This window comes from Cydia fagiglandana, chromosome Z, assembly GCF_963556715.1.
Source record: "Cydia fagiglandana chromosome Z, ilCydFagi1.1, whole genome shotgun sequence".
NCBI classification, from domain to species: Eukaryota; Metazoa; Arthropoda; class Insecta; order Lepidoptera; family Tortricidae; genus Cydia; species Cydia fagiglandana.
This window is the reverse complement of record NC_085959.1, coordinates 29,791,753-29,809,609: the sequence shown is the minus strand read 5'-3', so window position 1 is coordinate 29,809,609 and position 17,857 is coordinate 29,791,753. Positions and strand designations below refer to the sequence as shown.

The 17,857-nt window shown below is 40.1% G+C and overlaps 1 protein-coding gene across 6 annotated transcripts in view; it reads right to left on the bottom strand.

Moving 5' to 3' along the window:
- Window positions 1-400: 400 nt before the first annotated feature.
- Window positions 401-17,857, bottom strand: part of LOC134678583 (protein ECT2) — a 39,348-nt gene continuing 21,891 nt past the window's right edge. For 3 of the 6 annotated variants that reach the window (XM_063537205.1, XM_063537202.1, XM_063537207.1), the window contains 15 exons: window positions 15,901-17,403; window positions 15,430-15,561; window positions 15,075-15,345; window positions 14,490-14,605; window positions 14,170-14,294; window positions 13,349-13,519; window positions 13,143-13,258; window positions 12,595-12,755; window positions 12,119-12,259; window positions 11,845-11,974; window positions 11,448-11,602; window positions 11,014-11,124; window positions 9,247-9,345; window positions 3,180-3,326; window positions 401-2,010 (listed from right to left, as the gene is read on the bottom strand). In XM_063537205.1, coding sequence (XP_063393275.1) covers window positions 1,882-2,010; window positions 3,180-3,326; window positions 9,247-9,345; window positions 11,014-11,124; window positions 11,448-11,602; window positions 11,845-11,974; window positions 12,119-12,259; window positions 12,595-12,755; window positions 13,143-13,258; window positions 13,349-13,519; window positions 14,170-14,294; window positions 14,490-14,605; window positions 15,075-15,345; window positions 15,430-15,561; window positions 15,901-17,403 — 3,507 coding nt within the window. In that variant the 3' untranslated portion in view covers window positions 401-1,881. The remainder of the gene's footprint in view (window positions 2,011-3,179; window positions 3,327-9,246; window positions 9,346-11,013; window positions 11,125-11,447; window positions 11,603-11,844; window positions 11,975-12,118; window positions 12,260-12,594; window positions 12,756-13,142; window positions 13,259-13,348; window positions 13,520-14,169; window positions 14,295-14,489; window positions 14,606-15,074; window positions 15,346-15,429; window positions 15,562-15,900; window positions 17,404-17,857) is intronic. The other 3 variants (XM_063537204.1, XM_063537206.1, XM_063537208.1) reach the window with 3 other exon arrangements.

Below are 17,857 nucleotides of genomic sequence, written 5' to 3'. Positions count from 1 at the left end.
GTATCGAGTATTTCAAAGTATCTAACGTCGTGATTATATTATCTTTGGCATCTACTTACTGCATAACGTGGATTTCCTTTTGTCACGCTCGTAATACCACCAAAATTATCATTCCACAAAATGGTCAACAGGTTTATGGCTACCCCTAATAAAGTGTTTATACCTGTCAAAATAAATGTGACTCATCGGCGGGTTTTCTATGTGTGAGTGTGAGCGAATGAACTGTCAAATTTCATTGGTATAGTATAAATGTGTAATGTACCTTTGTGCCCCGCGTGTTCCAATGTGCCGTCATTTCCCCTATTTATTTGAGCAAAGTTACTTGATATCGTTATTAGAAATCAGCTCGATATTTTTGTTACACTGAAAGTCTTAAATAGATTTCGGAAAATGAAATGCCTTTTCACTGAAAATAAATGTTTATTTTATCAATCATTTAAATATAATTATAAATATAGATCTTTGTACAATCTATTACGTGTACACACACTGTTGATAAGTTGATAGCCTTAGTGAGACTCTTCATAAAACTTAAGATAATAAGTAGTAGGTACTTAGATGAAATAGTAAAGGAGGCTCCTGGCGGCCGGCGCGCCGCTGCCGCGAGGGGCGACCGTTGATCACCTATTCGCTGTCTGATATCAACTATCATATTATTACTACTTAAAATCAAATGCCTATTTCACGATCATATTAAAAATATCACGATATGTACATATTATTTTGAAAAACTAAATCTCCAAAAACTAATACGTTCGACTTAGTAAAATATTCGATTTGTTTACTCAATGAACTAAACTGACCCCAATCAGTATTGTATATAATAAATAAGAGCACCAGGCGAGTGCAAATAGTAAACCCGACTGGTTATAACAAAAATACTTTTCGATTGAACTACTTCTAGTATTCGATTTCTATACAGGCCGCACTTTGTGACAAGTTATACAGTAATACTACCAAATACTCTACTATATAAAACCCGCGCTATCATTTCAATTCGCTCATATTACAAAGGCACTCCAAGCACTCTTTCATTGTCTCGTCCGATCTATAAATATTATAAACATTGCCACATCCCTGCTGTTCCTTAACATTATTTCAAATAGCACTGGACTTTTTAACATTGAAAATTAAAATTTTGTTAAAATTCGAAATAGGATTAAAATCACGAACGACGATTACGTTCCGATTTATGTGTCACTGGTTCCGACGCGAGCACCGAGCATTTGTGCCACACACTAACAACACGCCTCACATCGTTCATTATTATTATCTCCATTGAATTGAGACGTCATTGCCCCAATTTAATATTAGCACTGGTAATAAGCTAAGCCACTAAAGCAGCAATAACACCGCAGTCTTTTATTGCCAAAAATAGTACCTAAGTTAATATTTTCTTAACAACTCACTTCTAGGTAAATATAGTGTGAATTTGGCACAAGACGCAACTCGCAAGGTAACTTGTTGGACACGAAGCGACTAACGCTACATGAATTCGTCAACACCGTGAAGCTGATCCACACAGCGTAGGTCTCATAAAACGAACACGGCAGAGATGCGTTGTTTTATCAATTCGAAGAGTTGATAAAACAACGCATTTAATATTGTTTAAATGAATCTCCTGATATAAAACATGACACAGTGACAGCGAGTAGTGTTTCATAGTTAACATTAAAAATCGTCTCATGATTTAGCTGCACCAATCATCTTATAATATGGCAGATCAATCTCGTAATGTTCTGGCGTATTAGTTCTCGCCTCGCCTACCGTCAGCATAATGACGTGTAGGTGCTTTCCGTACGGGCGGCGAGTTCGACGACATTAAGAAGCCGGAGCCGGAAGCGTGTCGGGCGCGAGTCAAGCGCGGCGCGAGGTGCGCCGTCAGAAGCGACGCAGCGCGGCCGCCGCGCCCGCCGCAGCCTTGCGCGTCGGCTGAACCGACAGCGGCGCCACCAGCACCTCCCCGCCGCCCTCCCCGCCGCCGCCTGCGCCGCTGCTCGTGCCCATCTCCTGCACACAAATCCTAATATATTGTCGGCCGTCACAGAAGGGTAGAGAATGCCTCATGGCATTAAGTTCACCTTTTGTACATTAAGTTATTCTTTTGTGCAATAAAGTTTTAAATAAATAAATAAGGGTCCTTATGCTTCATGTGCAATCCTGTCTGTTGTTAAAATTTCTGAATTTCTGATATATACCTTTCTCTATTGAACACCACATTTAATACTGGAACACGCTTACAACCTGAATTGGTTGGGGGTAATAATGATTCCGGGAATACAAGCTGAGGAGGTCACTTTGACTTTAAAGACTCATAAAGTCATATCTTTCGAACCGAAGTCAGGTTGTTGCATTGAAGGGATATACATCGCGTTTTCTTCCCGTGCCATCCAGAGTACCACAAGGGTCACACCTTGGCCCGCTTCTTTTTGTCTTGTATGTCAACGACTTGGCTAATTGTGTTCTAAACTCTGATCACCTAATTTATGCTGATGACACGAAAATACAAATCTGTTACTTCGGAAGCGGATTGCCATGTATTGCAAGAAGACCTAGATCGTTATTCCCAATACTGTTCAAATAACTGAAATAACAACCTTTTCCTTAACCCCGACAAATGTTTTGTTATCAGCTTCAATCGTAAGCAAGACCCTATAATACAGGGTGTAATCGTTAAGTGTAGCCAGGCGATAATTCCGTAAATATAACAGATATCAGAAAACTTTAAATTGATATCGAAAGTGCGTTACCCAATGAGTAATAAAATTATAATAATAACTTTTTTTAATAAAAGCAGAAATATCCCAAACTTTAACTTTAAACCCTCCCATACATTTAGTACGACTCACCCCTCAAAGAACGTCGGTGTCTTGAGAGATAAAACTGCTTGAGATTCATTATTTGTGATAATAAACTGTAATAAAATATTAAAACTACCGTTTATGAAATAATTTGTCTTTTTAGTATTAAGATTTTTGTGCGTATTACGCACCATTGGCATATGTATCTTGTATGACTGTATGTGTTCTGAATAAATAAAATAAAAAGACTTCTACCTGACAACGTCATGGGCAGAGGCTAGTAAGAAATAAAATAATGTTTCAATACACAAGTTAATAGTGTTGTAGGTAGGAAGTGGGAGAAATGGAGGCGGAGCGACGCGGCGCGGCGGTACTCACGTTGATGTTATTACAGCTCGCGAGGCGCATCTGCGCGAGCTGCGAGGCGGGCGTGAGGTTGGCCTGCGAGCCGAACGGAGAGATCATGGACGACATGGCGCGCTTCAACTTCGACGGCGTCTTGTTGAACGACAGCGCGCGGCCCACCTGCCATTTACATATCATTTAATGCACATTTTTGCACAGTCTTACTAGCGATAACACGAATATTACAATATGCAAAATCACTAGGAACATGAAAACAGAAACCCGCTGCCCAAGCCAGCTATGGCGAATGATTTATTTGCTATCCCATTCCCAGAATAACGAAACAATGAATCTTAACTATACGCAGTTTTTATTTTTACCGTAGTAAGTACAAAGTCAGTTAGTGCTAATAGATAACACTAATTTCAGGCACTTGACCTCACATTTCACGTATGTATTTAAATTTGTATACTCGCACATAATATTTTTAACAATAAAGAACAATGCTAGAAAACACCATAAAATTTCGAGATTAGATAGTTGCACTTACACAACACTTATGGATTTATATTTCTAGTTACAATATCATAGTGTGAGAGAAATTTATATTTGTCACATACAGATACATGATATTTGGACTGTGTGTAGGAGCACCTTGAAATAATGACGTAACTTATTAGACAGAAACTTAATATAAGTTACATTAGTGATATTGCTGTTGGTTATAATAATTTGGTAATAATCACAATATTACATGCATTAAAGAACCAACTTAACCTCCCCTGGTCTGCCTCCAATATAAAATTACGAAACTCCCGGCCAACTGCATTCTCTCTTGAAACGAATGTGCGTGCAGGCAAGCCAGCCATAGTCAAACTTTTTCAGTGATTAGGTTAGGTTTCTGTTTTACTCCACAAGCCCAAGCCGAAACGGTCACCCGATATTAGCTCTACTACGTACACTGGCGTTCAGAAATGCATGGACATGTTTTAAGCATCATATTAAGGCATTACGGTCGACGTCTATCCATGCACTTTTGAACGCCACTGTACGTTCAGGCGCGCACTGGCAGCTTACTCGTATAGGATACACTATCCAAGTACAAACACACTCACACAGTGGACCATCTCAAAAGCTAACTTAGATCTATTGAAATTTATTGTTGCAATGTCGATTTCGTAAAAGTTGCACATCACTTTTTACATGTTTTAATGGAGGAGCGCAATAATCCAGAAAATCTATCTACATCCATATCATAACCTCCCCTTAATGTATTCAGAAACCTGTATTTGTGGTGCCATTTAATGTTTACTTTAAGTGGGTGCGTCCCACGAGATATAACTACATAATATATAATTTCATATTAATAACATTCACAAGATATAATGAACGTCTGCTATAACATCAAAATCAATATTTTTATTAGGAATAACTGTCAATTAACATAATACTCATTTTGTATAATGACTTTTTATATAACACTCAAATACTCTAAATTCAGTTTATATAACATACATAACGTATATCGATCATAGTATATACTATCTTTTAGTATACTGATTATAAAATATAATAGCGTATGATATACTAAATAGGTTATAACTCCTACCCCTACAGAAAACAAAATGCTGCCAGAAAAGTAGGTTAGGTTAGGTTAGAACTGTGACCCTTACAGAAAACAAACTGCTGCCAGAAAAGTAGGTTAGGTTAGGTTAGAACTGCGACCCCTACAGAAAACAAACTGCTGCCGGAAAAGTAGGTTAGGTTAGGTTAGAACTGCGACCCCTACAGAAAACAAACTGCTGCCAGAAAAGTAGGTTAGGTTAGGTTAGAACTGCGACCCCAATAGAAAACAAACTGCTGCCAGAAAAGTAGGTTAGGTTATACAATATGAGCATTATGCATTTTGGTGTTAGATGTTTTGAGTAATATACATTATAAATCTGAGATATTATGAACGTTATACATAATGATCATTATATACAATGATATTATACTTAAATAACGGTATACTTAACAAAAGTATATTTTTTGATGTTATATCTAACGTTCGTTATACACCTTGAACGGTATACAAAACAAACTTATACAATATGAGCGTATATAATATGAATATTATAGTATAAGTTCTTATGTCTTATATTACTTACCCCTTTAAGTTACCATATAACTGATCCTTAAATTACTTTCAATTTTAGAACATCTCGGAAAAACAAAGTAAAGGACCATGGGCAACTTTGTATGGAGCCTTGCCCCAAAACCAACAGAGTTGAGAGTTAGCTCATTAGATAGGTATTTCTCTGTACTTCATTTCGTTCTATGGGCACCAAGCGGAATTCCATTGCAGAACTGAGATATTGGTATTTTAGCCAAAATGTCGTCACCCTTATTACCTAGGCAATAGGGTCCAAGGTCCAAGTAAGTAAATTAATTGCTGCAGGGTAGATATTCGCGCACCGCCGGGCGAGCACACTGAATGATTTGCCGCGCTCGCCCGGCGGTGGACTCTATTGCCTAGGTGATAAGGGTGACGACATTTTGACTAAAATACCAGTATCTCAGTTCTGTAATGGAATTCCGCTTGGTGTCCATAGAACGAAATGAAGTACAGTGTTCCTATACCTACACTTAGGTGCAAAACTGTCCCAATAGTAGCATCTTAGTAGAATGTGGAGAAGTGGATGTCGATCGAGGAGAGGGGCACATGATTAATACATACCAGTACTATTTAAAATTTCCTACAAATCAGCCTTACATATGATATACTTAGAATTTACGGTTATTTTGTAATTTAGAATCGAAAAGTAGAAAAAAACACATTTTTATTTTTTCGAATATTTCTAGTTCCTCTTATGGAAACTCCAAATAGGGAACCATACATAATTAAGAAATTCTGCCTCTATAAAATCATCATGCAATTGCTTTAATGGGGCATATTTTTCAAGTTACTTTTAGGTGGCTTATAGTTCGGTGCAAAAGTGTACCATTAAAAACAGCCATAGAAAGTGTTTGTTAGTTCAATGTTCAAGACGACTTTTACTCTGCCATAACTACAAAACTATGTTTGTGATTTAAACAGTTGATACCTTATTTTATAGAGGCAGAATTTTTTAATTATGTATGGTTCCCTATTTGGAGTTTCCATAAGAGGAACTAGAAATACTTATTCGAAAAAATAAAAATGTGTTTTTTTCTACTTTTCGATTCTAAATTACAAAATAACCGTAAATTCTAAGTACGTAGGCTGTTCCATAAGTCTTGCAATGGAAGGAATCTAACAAGCTTTGACATGTATGACTGAGCGTATGGTTATTTGCCACTAATTACAAGTTCTTACATGATGTGTTTGTTGAGCCTGCCAGCAGTGATAGTCGGTAAATAGATCGAAAAAATTGTGAAAAGGGTAACCGCGAGTACAGAGTGATTTTCTATTATAATTTCAAACGTGGATTATCTTACCAAGAGTGCCACGAGGAAATGTTCGGTGCCTTTGGTAAAGAATGCCCTTCCCTTTCTACCGTATTCAGGTGGTACAAGGAATTTCAAAGAGGCAACTATAATTTAGACGACGACGAAAGACCGGGCCGACCCTTTACAAGCAGGACCCAAGAAAACATAGACGATGTTAGAAAACTGATAACTATTGATAGGCGAATTACGTGCAGGCAGATTGAGGATATTCTCCACATTAGTGCATCAACACTTCATTCAATTTTACACGAAGACCTAAAAGTTAAAAAGTTATGTTCTCTCTGGGTCTCTCATCTGGGCAGTTGGCACTTCCACAATCATAATGCGTGCGATCAGAACTCGGGAGTTTTTGGAGCAATCGGGGCTTACTGTGCTGTACCATCCGTCTTACAGCCCCGACCTTGCACCGTGCGATTTTGGTCTCTTCCCGCTTATTAAGAGCCAATTAAAAGGACGAAGGTTTACAACTGATGACGAGCTATTGAGTGCATGGGATGAAGCCTGCGCCAGTGTCACAAAGGAGCGGTGGAAGATCATGTTTGATACATGGTTGGAACGCATGCATAAGTGTATTAACAGTGATGGTTTTTATTTGGAAAAAGCTTAATAAGAAGTTACACTTTTGCAAGACTTATGGAACAACCTACGTATGTATATCATATGTAAGGCTGATTTGTAGGAAATTTTAAATAGTACTGGCCGCGTAGCCAAGATGCCAATCGCTAACGCTCCGTAGCGATCGAAACGCAACTGTCACTGTCACACTCATGTGGAAGAGTGATAGAGATACATAATGCTTTTCGTTGTCGAAGCGATAGCGATTGTAACCTTGGCTAGGCGGCCTGGTATGTATTAATCATTGTCCGCTCTCCTCGATCGACACCCACTTCTCCACATTCTACTAAGATGCTACTATTGGGACAGTTTTGCACCTAAGTGTATCTAATGACCTAACTCTCAACTCTGTTTGTTTTGGGGCAATTTTGACGCATAGTCTTTTGTATAGACCTCTATTCTAATAGTTGAGCTACTATAACATTTAGATAGATGATAGATGGACGAAACAATTTGAGGCGATGAAAAAAAAGTTTCACTTTAAGGCCGGATTCCACCAGTGTGCGGCACAAGCATATTCAATACAAAATTGCTTGTGCCGCACATTGCCGCTCAATGGTGGAATCCAGTCTTTAAAGATTCGTTTAAAACGAGCGATAAATATGTTTTAGAGACGACAGGAGTTCCCCGAGAGAGCAACGCCAGCCGTGACATGCGGTTCCTGAATACTTCATTGAGTGCTTATAATATGTGTGTAGATAAAGCAGTCTAGTAACTGTACATAATTAGGCATTAAAACACTCGTGTGATTCTTTTATGAAACCCACTTCATTCGTTTCATAAACCCACGCTCGTATTTTCATCTCTTCATCATGTAGCAGTCACATAAACTACTATTAATAAAACGCATAATAACTTCCCACTAGAAAAAGGATAGTGCGAGCCAGTCCTAAATCCCTATACATAAACAGCCTCATACATTTAAATGGTAGTTAATGACAGCCCAGCTAATTTACAAAGAAATGCGTACATTCATACACTAGGAACGGGATGGTTAAATAATGATGATGTCAAGACATGGACCAACACATGACAGGTATGGCACGCTCACGAAAACTGTTAATCACAAATGAACTAAAGCTAAGCGTTATTTCTAAACACTGACCACCCGTAATCGGAAAATGATTTGATTAAATGATGGTACACCGCAGCCCTGCCCGCCATTATTTTAATTTACACATCATGTTAAAGTCGGTCCAGCTTCAATAGCGACTGAGACACTCGCGCGCTCAAGCATTATGCAGTACGCGTAGTGTGCGCACCAGTGGACCTACCGCGAACCACGTTCGATGTGTTGCCTCCCTGTCACGCTTACGTCAAATTTACAAGTCCAACGAAGAGGCAACACGTCGAACGTGGTTCGCGGTAGGCCCTCTGCTCCGGCGTGTGCGTCGAGCGCGCACCCGTGAACCGCACGCACGCATTATTCGAGCCTTGAATGATTTATTCAAATAAGACTCGATAACAATTTCATTAACTAAGCGTCTCTTGAATTTTTTGCGTCTGGACTGACTTTTACCAGAACAAGACAGGAAATAATGTTAGGTTTTAGATGAACTTATAAAATGCCGCAACTCATTCACATGTAAATTATTTAAAAATTTAATTTAATTAAATGTTTCTCGGATAACATATTTCAGAATGGTATTACAAAATTAGTGATTCACTGAGTCATAATCACTAACTAGTTAAGTATAAACTAACTTCAGTAATTGTTTTAGGGCTGATTTACACGGCGCGCGAACTCGCTTGCGATTTTAATTACATTGCGGACTAATGGTTACGTCCAATTCAACCGACCGATCAAAACCCGCACTGTAATGAAACTCGCATGCGAGTTCTCGCGTCGTCTAAAGGAGCCCTTACCGCGACGGTATTAAATAAAATTGACACGGGAATGAATCAAACGGCAGTGGTATTAGGTTGTGATGGCGCGTGCGGTGCCCGCGGTGATGGCGGCGGGGGTGGGGTGGGGTGGGGTCGGGTGGATGTGGGTGGACGAGGCGCTTCAGACCTGTGCGAGTAAGTGAGCGCGCAATACCCATGTGTCTAGCAGCCCGCCCGGCCCGCCCGGCTCGCGCAGCCAGCCGCCCAGTCCGGCCAGGGTCTCCAGCTACAACACAACCAGCCCTCCACTACACCTGACCACTCGACACACAACTCCACAACCATCTCACTACTTACTATAAACTACTACCATTATCAATAACTATCGTTCTGGTGCATAAGCTACCGGTAGTAACAAAAGTAATCACAGTTTTCGACGAATGTACATTGGAAATAACAGATAAATAGTTACATTTACTGTACTGGCGAAACAAAATAGCTCAAAGTCTAGCCAGTTAGCCCGACCTATTGTAATGTAACGTAATGACTAGAGATACCCCGAATAGTGGTTTTGGCCGAATACCGAATATTCGGCCCCTCTCTCGGTCGAAGTGCCAAATATTCGGCATGACATGCGAACATTTCGAGTTCCAATACTCACAATTATTATGAAAACTGTTCGCCAACGAAGCACAACGTTTGCGAAAATATATTTCTTGTTGAACAGAATTAATGAATGTAGTTCGAGTCAATCAAATCAGACCTATGATAATCATACCTATGACAAATGCTCGAATAAGGGTGTTCGAATTTAACAACTTTCCTGATTCGATTGTGAATTGAATTGAATTCTGATTCAACATTCGGCCGAATACCAAATATTCGGCAAAGTGATCGAGTAGGCTGATTACCTAATAGTTGCCGAATATTCGTGATATCTCTAGTACTTGACTTAGATAATAAAATTTGCACATACTAATTCGTTAATATCCATTGTGAGCCGGGATTCACAAAAATACTTAGCGCACATATAAATTAAGTACTAAGTGTACCATCAATAGTTGAAAACGAACCTCGAAATCATGCTCTGTGTATGCGTCTGTACAAAAAAAAACCTCTAATATGTATGAAGTATGTATGACCATCAATGTTAATTGTCTGTCGATTTCGAACGTTGTCATGCCTTAGTTACATTTAAGATTTGATACCGATATAGGACTGATTCATTGCATTAGCAATCTAACTTACTATCTAAATAAACACTTACCATCTTGGTTATTTATCTTTTGTTATTACTAGTAATGCAAGCTAAGCTAGAATACATTTTGTAACTTATTATAATACATTTAATCATGCTAAAATACAACAGGGTAGTTGACTAACAGTATACTTATTAATATTAAGTATATTATTTTTATATTTAACCTAAAATAATTAAAGGACAAAGATATTGTTTTCTGATGTAGCCGATGTAGGTAATTATGTACTTCCATATTGAAATGATGTCAAGCGTATCTTACGAGCGCGTTTCTCATTTATTATAGGACAACGAAAACAAAACAAGTACAGCTTGGCAAAAAAGAGTAGGAATTAAAAAGTGGCAACACTGTAGTGTCGTCCCGTTTTCTTATACAAATTGGTTTGAAAGGGACGACACTACAGTGTTGCCACTTTTTAATTTCTACTCTTTTTTGCCAAGCTGTACGATTTATGTTTACGCTTACTACCTTGGCAAATAACGTATTCATATGCGTCAATATAAGTATTTAGTGAACACATTATAAATAAGATCGTTTTTGTAATCATTTAGCTAAAAGACCATAAATAGTTTAATTAAAATCATACCTAACGTGTATTAAATAAGAAATTAAGTCAAATACCCTATTATCAACTATAAGCATGTGATAATTTATGACTTTTATGGTGAGTGAGGCTTGTTGATGTGACGGTATACCTTTATCCTGGTGCGGGCGGCGAATTTGGTGACTTTGGAAAGCGTGCTGAGCGCCAGGTCGCTGGTGTCGATGTCGAGCTGATGCGACTCCAGCGTCGCCAGGAACTTGTCCTGCGCAGAAACATCTCGATTGTCATATTTTTCAACGGTATATCTCAGACATGACGATAAAATTTGGTATTCCATTCCGTAGGCCTTGGCTATCAGCTAACTCTGATCTGACCTGAATTGATCTAAGACTACACATCTTGTACACTCACCTTCAATAACATGTTACTCTTCGAAGGCCGCAAAAATATGTGAGACGCTCTTATGGCTCTACAAATAAGATCATGTCAGATATTTTTGCGGCCTTCGTTGTGTAACATATTATTACCCACATCAATGAATGTATGGTCAGAGAGCAGTGATAACAAGTAGAGTAGGATACTCACAGCGTCCGCTTTGCAGACGGTGTTGGCCATCTGCCGGCACAGCTGGCGCAGGAAGTGCGACTTGTCCACCGCCTCGTCCGTGATCATGAACGAGTACAGCTTCTCCTTCAGCTCCTGGTTGCTCCGGCACATCAGCGCGAACACGTTGTGACAATCTACATACACAAACATTCAATCCTAGATAAATACAAACAACCTGAACGAAACGGAATAAAAAATTAACTTTTTGCGTAATAACATAATGTACAGTCACCACACAGGATCGTTAGCCATTTAGGGTTCTTGCTAAATTGGAAATTCATTAGCGTAAGTATTGAACCACCAATTTAGTTAGGACCCTAAATGGCGCAACAATCGCGGAGAGTGATGGTACCTACTGGTAGCTACAAGATTGTACCTTCTGCCTCTCGAATGTCGACGACACGCTTTACGGTGCTCAGCGGCATGAGGGAGATGTGCCTGTACGGCTTGCTCGAGCCTATTCGCATTGTACTCGTACCGTTCGTCGGACTCTTACTGTTGAAGGCCTGTGTGAAAACAATACATTAGTACTCACGCCACGCCCCACGGCTATATATAGTAGACAGAACATTATCCGAATTGTACATTGCAATGATTAAAGTGAACACTTTATAATTATTGTACGTAAATAGATAATAATTAAAACTTACTTTCGATCGTTTCTTGCAAACTTCCATCGTGTCAGTAAATAAGAACAGTACGAGATGATCACCCCGACCGGAAAGCTCCTTCGATAGTTCGACTACTTCGCAGCGAGCTATGAACGATCGATGCGATGATACCAAATGCGCCTGTAAAAATAAACGGCTATAGTCTGCACGAAATTATGTAGCGCAAGCATGATAGTAATGTCATTGTATCGGTTGTGACGTTAAGAATCGAGTTTAAATATTGCGCGTTCCTAGGTATATTTTAGCACCGATCAGTGCATCCCTACATTCAACTTAAGAATGTCAATATAAAGTTCATGTTTTGAAAAGCCAAAATTTTACATTGGCATACGAAAGGTTAAGAGATAGCGAATTACACTGGCTACGGTTTTATCGAGGTTAAAGTATGCCTTGGGCGAGCCTAAAGTGTATTATCTTTAACGAAGCGAAACATGTGATGTATATAAATGTAGTACCGGACACTGGTCGATGTCGTTGTAGATGTCGAACATCTGCAGCTGGCCCTCAGTCTTGCGCTTGTCCTCGTTGATGTGCGACATCACCTCGCGCAGGCCCGCGAGCGCCGCCACCAGCGCGCCGTGGTCCGGGTTGTTCTTGTGCGTGTGCTTTAGGATATCTGTCCCCACAAATGTAACGCTCATACACTATTTATATCTTATTTGACCAGTAGTAAAAGCGCTATACAACAATGTGCTACATATTTCGAAAAGGCAAGGGTATAAATTATACAAAAATGTACTGCTAGCTCGATTAATATTATTTGTATCGCATAAATTCATACAAGTTTGAGTCTATTCAACTGTGTTGAGTCGAGAGAAGCCTATAAATCATAGTCTGTGAGTAGGAGAATAATAATCATTGCAAGTAAATACGAGAAGTGACTGGCTTATAGTTGTTAAAATTATGTCAACTTCTGTGGCAAGGCGTCAATAGAACTCTATTTTCACTGGCTTACTTAATTTAAAGGAATGAAGTATTTAACTTGAGAAAAATAGGTACTCACCGTCAAGTAGTAACCTAATACTGGGTAATCGCTGAACTGGTCTTATTAAAAGTTCTTGTAAACTTTGCCTGCCACACTCTGGTTTGGTCTGACAAATTTTCAAGAATGCATGAAATCTGCAAAAAAACGACACCATGTAGTTAAAAAATATAAAAGACAACATTATATTTGATACGACATGTTTGGTAAAGGGAGGCTGTAAGTACCTAGGGTTCTCACGGTCGCACTGTTGCAGCATTTCCTTGGTGTTCTCGAAGAAGTTGACGAAGGGCGGGTACGCCTTGACCATGTCCGGCGTGTACTTGAGCATGAGCCGGCCGATGCTCACCTCCTCGCTCCAGTGCGCCTGCGTGTAGCGCAGCTCCTCCAGCATTCCCCTGCAACAGACACGACATACCCACATTACCAAACATTCCAAGGTAGGTACTACGTAGGTACATAAAAAAGCTTATGACATATACCGGTCAGACGGGAGCATTTAGGTTTGACGTCCAGGCGCCTATAAGGTCGTTTTTGGGAGCGTGTGTAGTGTGGGAATATAGACTAAATGTAGCGAAATATTGACTGAGAATTATTTGGACGTGAATAAATGAAAAAGATCTGGGCCGTGTTGCATAATAAACTACAACTAATATTACAAGCGGAACTCCAATAAGTTAAGTTAGAAAAGGAGTTCCGCTTACAATATTAGTTGTATTTTATTATGCAACACGGCCCTGCAAGTAGGTAATGAAAAGCTGACGCTTGTAGTTCTCCTTTTAGTTCAAAGAAAGACTTTCAAATTTGAGTTGATATTTAATTAATGACTTGCATTGTTGCACCCGTCAAACCGGGGTATGCTCATGAGTCATGACACTTGTATAGTTAACATCGAATATAATTATGTTTACACTTTTGTACCTTAGATACTCCTTTATAATAAAGCGAAAAATTATAACATACCTGTACATATAACATGCATAATTTACAAGCTTTTTTTCTCTGGCGACAAATAACGATTTTTCGTAAAATACAGTTTATAACTTACTGGTGGAGTTCATATATGGGTGGCAGATTTCCAAATATAATTTTTAGTTCTGTATTGTTAAGCAATGCCATTTTGCCGTTGCTATTGTCCTCTTCAGCCATGTCCTCCAATGGTTGCTTAAACATCTGAAAAAAAAAGTATCAATTATATCATTATATTTTTACCCGACTACGGCAAAGCAAAAAGGAGGGTTATGATTACTCTTTAATTAGTACAGACCAGTAAAAAAAAGTTTTTTTTTATAGTCGCTGTTAGACTTTTATACTAAAACTATGCTTTATTTAGGATATTATGATTAGATTTACTGTTGATATACTCACAGTTACAATTGTATGCAAAATCCCAACATAATTGGATTCTGTTTGAAGAAGTTCCATAAACACTTGCTGCCTAGGGGACATTAGTTTCCGAACTACATTGTCAGGCACTTCAGATTCTGAGAAAAAAATGCATTAATATGTCAATTGTATACTATCATTTAATCATGAAAACATAGCATGAGGTGCATTCTAAGTCTAAGAGAGCAACGTTAATTTAGGCCAGGCCTTAAATTCACGGGGTACTGCGTATAGTGAAAAACATTATAGTTCGTTTGTTTAGCATTAGAAAAAAGGTAAACAATCTTGACGTCTTTTAATTTAAAAACCCTTTTTAAAATAAGTTACAGCAAATATCTAACAATTATGAATCATATACGATTATTTACATTCTTTTGCTTTCATTAAGTAATAGTTACTGATTTTTAAAAAGCGTTTTCCGATTAAAAGACACGTGAAGTACGCGTAGTCTTTTTCTTATGCTAAATAGAACAAACTATATGGGGAGGCCATTTCAATAGACCATGACGCTACACGTAGCGCGCGGCGTCAACCGGAGACCGAGGTCTTAGTGATCGATTGGTGTACCTTCTAGTAACTGTTTGCTGTCGGGTGAGGGTGTGTAGTCGAGCAGCATGTTGCCGGAAAGGCTAAGCACCGTGTCGCTGAGCGACGAGCGTCGTTTCTGCAGCGCGGCATCCCCGCCGCGCAGCTTGCGCTTGCGCTGGCGCTGCAGGTGGGCCGGCGTGCTGCCCGCCGCGCCCGCCGCGCCGCCCACCTCGTCCGCGCCGCCGCCCGCGCCGCCGCTCGCGCCGGCCGCGCCACCCACCGACGACCTCCGAGACACTTCGTCCAAGTACTGCTCAGAAACACACATATTATATTAAAATTTGTATAATTAATGTAACAATAAATAATAGTCAATCGTAGCAGGCTATCTTACATCTTTGAAAAGGTAATCCCTTTCATCTTGCGCTTCTTCATTCTGTACGGAAGCCCAGAACCATTCGGCTTTGACGACGTGCACGCGCGGCGAACACTCCGGCGCGACAGCTGTGTTGTGTTCATCGACCACCTGGATAAGAATGAACAATATACTTCTACCATTACGTGACGTACCTACTCACACCAATGGGTAAATGTCATGAAAAACTTGTAATTTCCATTTTGTAATCCATCGCATGTAATAGCATCTTTTCGTGCACGCCCTTATTCAGCTAACCATACTAATGCCTAAGAAAACGCTGTTTACGAAGAGTGCATGCATACGAGCGAAGAACATCCGAGTACGAGGGTGTCTCGAACGGGTAGGTATGCGTGTTTGGCTATAATCTAAAATGAAAGCCATCAAATGTTTGTCTGCATGAAAAGCATGTCTAATATTTAGTATTACTAAATTAAATGGGGTTAGTACCGGCAACGATATTCCATGGCATTGCGATATGGCGCGGACGTCACGGATGGGAGGCGTCGAGGCGAGCGGCAGCTGGTCGCGGAGGGGTCGACAAGTGAGGGAGGCGGGAGCGGGAACGGGAACCGGTAAGGGCGCAGGGCCGGAGCTGGAGGACGCGTGGGAGGAGACGCTCGCGGGCCGCAGCTCGGGTGCGACACAGATGGAGTGCCTATGTGCGCGCAGCCCTACGCTCTGTGGCGTTTTAAATGTCACTGATTCGTCGAGCTCGTCGACATCTACGTCGTTTTTTACTTGGGTGGTCATATCCGTGCTATCTATTGTGTCTACTTGGACAGGAGATATATCTAAGTTCATATCGTCGATATCTTTATTTGGTGTCGATACATAATTTACGAGATCGCAAGCGCTTACTTCTACAGTATTTCGTGCAGGCCTTTTCTCATATTTCTTTTTTCTCTCACTTCTAAAAGATGCAGTGAATGACTTGACGCTTCTCCGTAACTTTGATGCTGATTTCACTGTTTTTGAACTGCGTATTGATGCGAACGAAATATCAAAGAAACCGGATTGCTTACTAGTGTTTATCGAGCAGATCGACGTGTTGTCATCCTCTCTGATGGGGGATGAAGTGGACGCAATGAATTCGCCTGCAGGGTCAGTTGGTTTTACACTGTCCGGACTTACTGGTTCTATAGTAATGTCGCCTGTTGTTTTGGATACTGAGTCTTTTTTTGTACGTTTGAAAATCGTAGGTCGATTTTTAAACTTAAATGAATCTTTTATTTTAAGCCTCTTAATAGATTTCCAATGGCTATCTTCGCACTTATCCGGGGAAAGGTTGGCGTCGACGGGGCTCACTTGAAAGCTGGAATCTGTAGAATTTCGACTTCTCTTTTTCCCAGAACTGATTGTAGTTGTCGAGTGCTGCAACTCTTTGCTTCCGGTAGAAATAGGAAGTAAAAAAGCGGGTTCTTCTTTACAATCTAAATCACATAAACTCTTTGTAAGAGAAGAATGTAGAGACCCCGCCTCCGTGAGGCAATCTACTAGATTAAACATGTTAATTGACTTATTTCTAAACACCTCTCTCTTATCTTTGGCGTTCAACCTGAGGGCGCCTTGTATCGTTTGCGAGGCATGCTTGTTCTCTTTGTTCTGCATATGTGGCGAGGTATCGAAGTTAGTGTCGGTAGGGTCTACTCGATCGAGTGTGGTCGAGTAAGCGGCAGTGTCGGAGTCCGGACAGTCGCGGCCAGCTCTAAGCTCCGCGCGCGCGACCTGCAGGCGACGCTCGGCCTCGTCGGAGTCGGGAGCGCCCGGCTTGGTGGGCGTGCCGCTAGCGCGCCGCCCCGACAGCCGCGCGGAAAGTCTACGGTAAATTGAGCTCTTCGGAGTACTCTGTGAGTTGGGTGATGCACGAGAGGGCTTCGAGGAAATGTTAGGAGTACTGGGTTGGGGTGATAGGATAAGCGAACGACCGAAAGTCTCCCCATTGGCCATTACCTGAAACATGTGTGAAACACACCACGCAATGATGTAATGAAGCCATTCCAGTACAAACATGCACAAAAGTTGTATTATTATTATTGAGATAGAGCAGTTAGACACAGGGAAGCAGTCACCTATATCCTTTTTGACAAGTTATGTACTGTCATAGAGAAAAAAGTAAGCTTACAGTGCTCACTCCGTACAGAGAGAAAAACTCATTTATAATAATATTTTAGCGAAATTTGCGAAAGTTTTTTTATTTAACAAGTAGACACTTATTATTAATAATACGTTATTATCATACTTCCCATACAACTTATTATTTATTGAGTAAGGGAACTGTTGTACATGAAGCGAGCACTCTAAGTTTACTCATTTCTCTACGGTACTATCCGAAATGAAAGCCCGCTTTCTGAACAATCTTGAGTGCACATAAAACTATACATGTGTACTAGTGAAAGGACAAGAA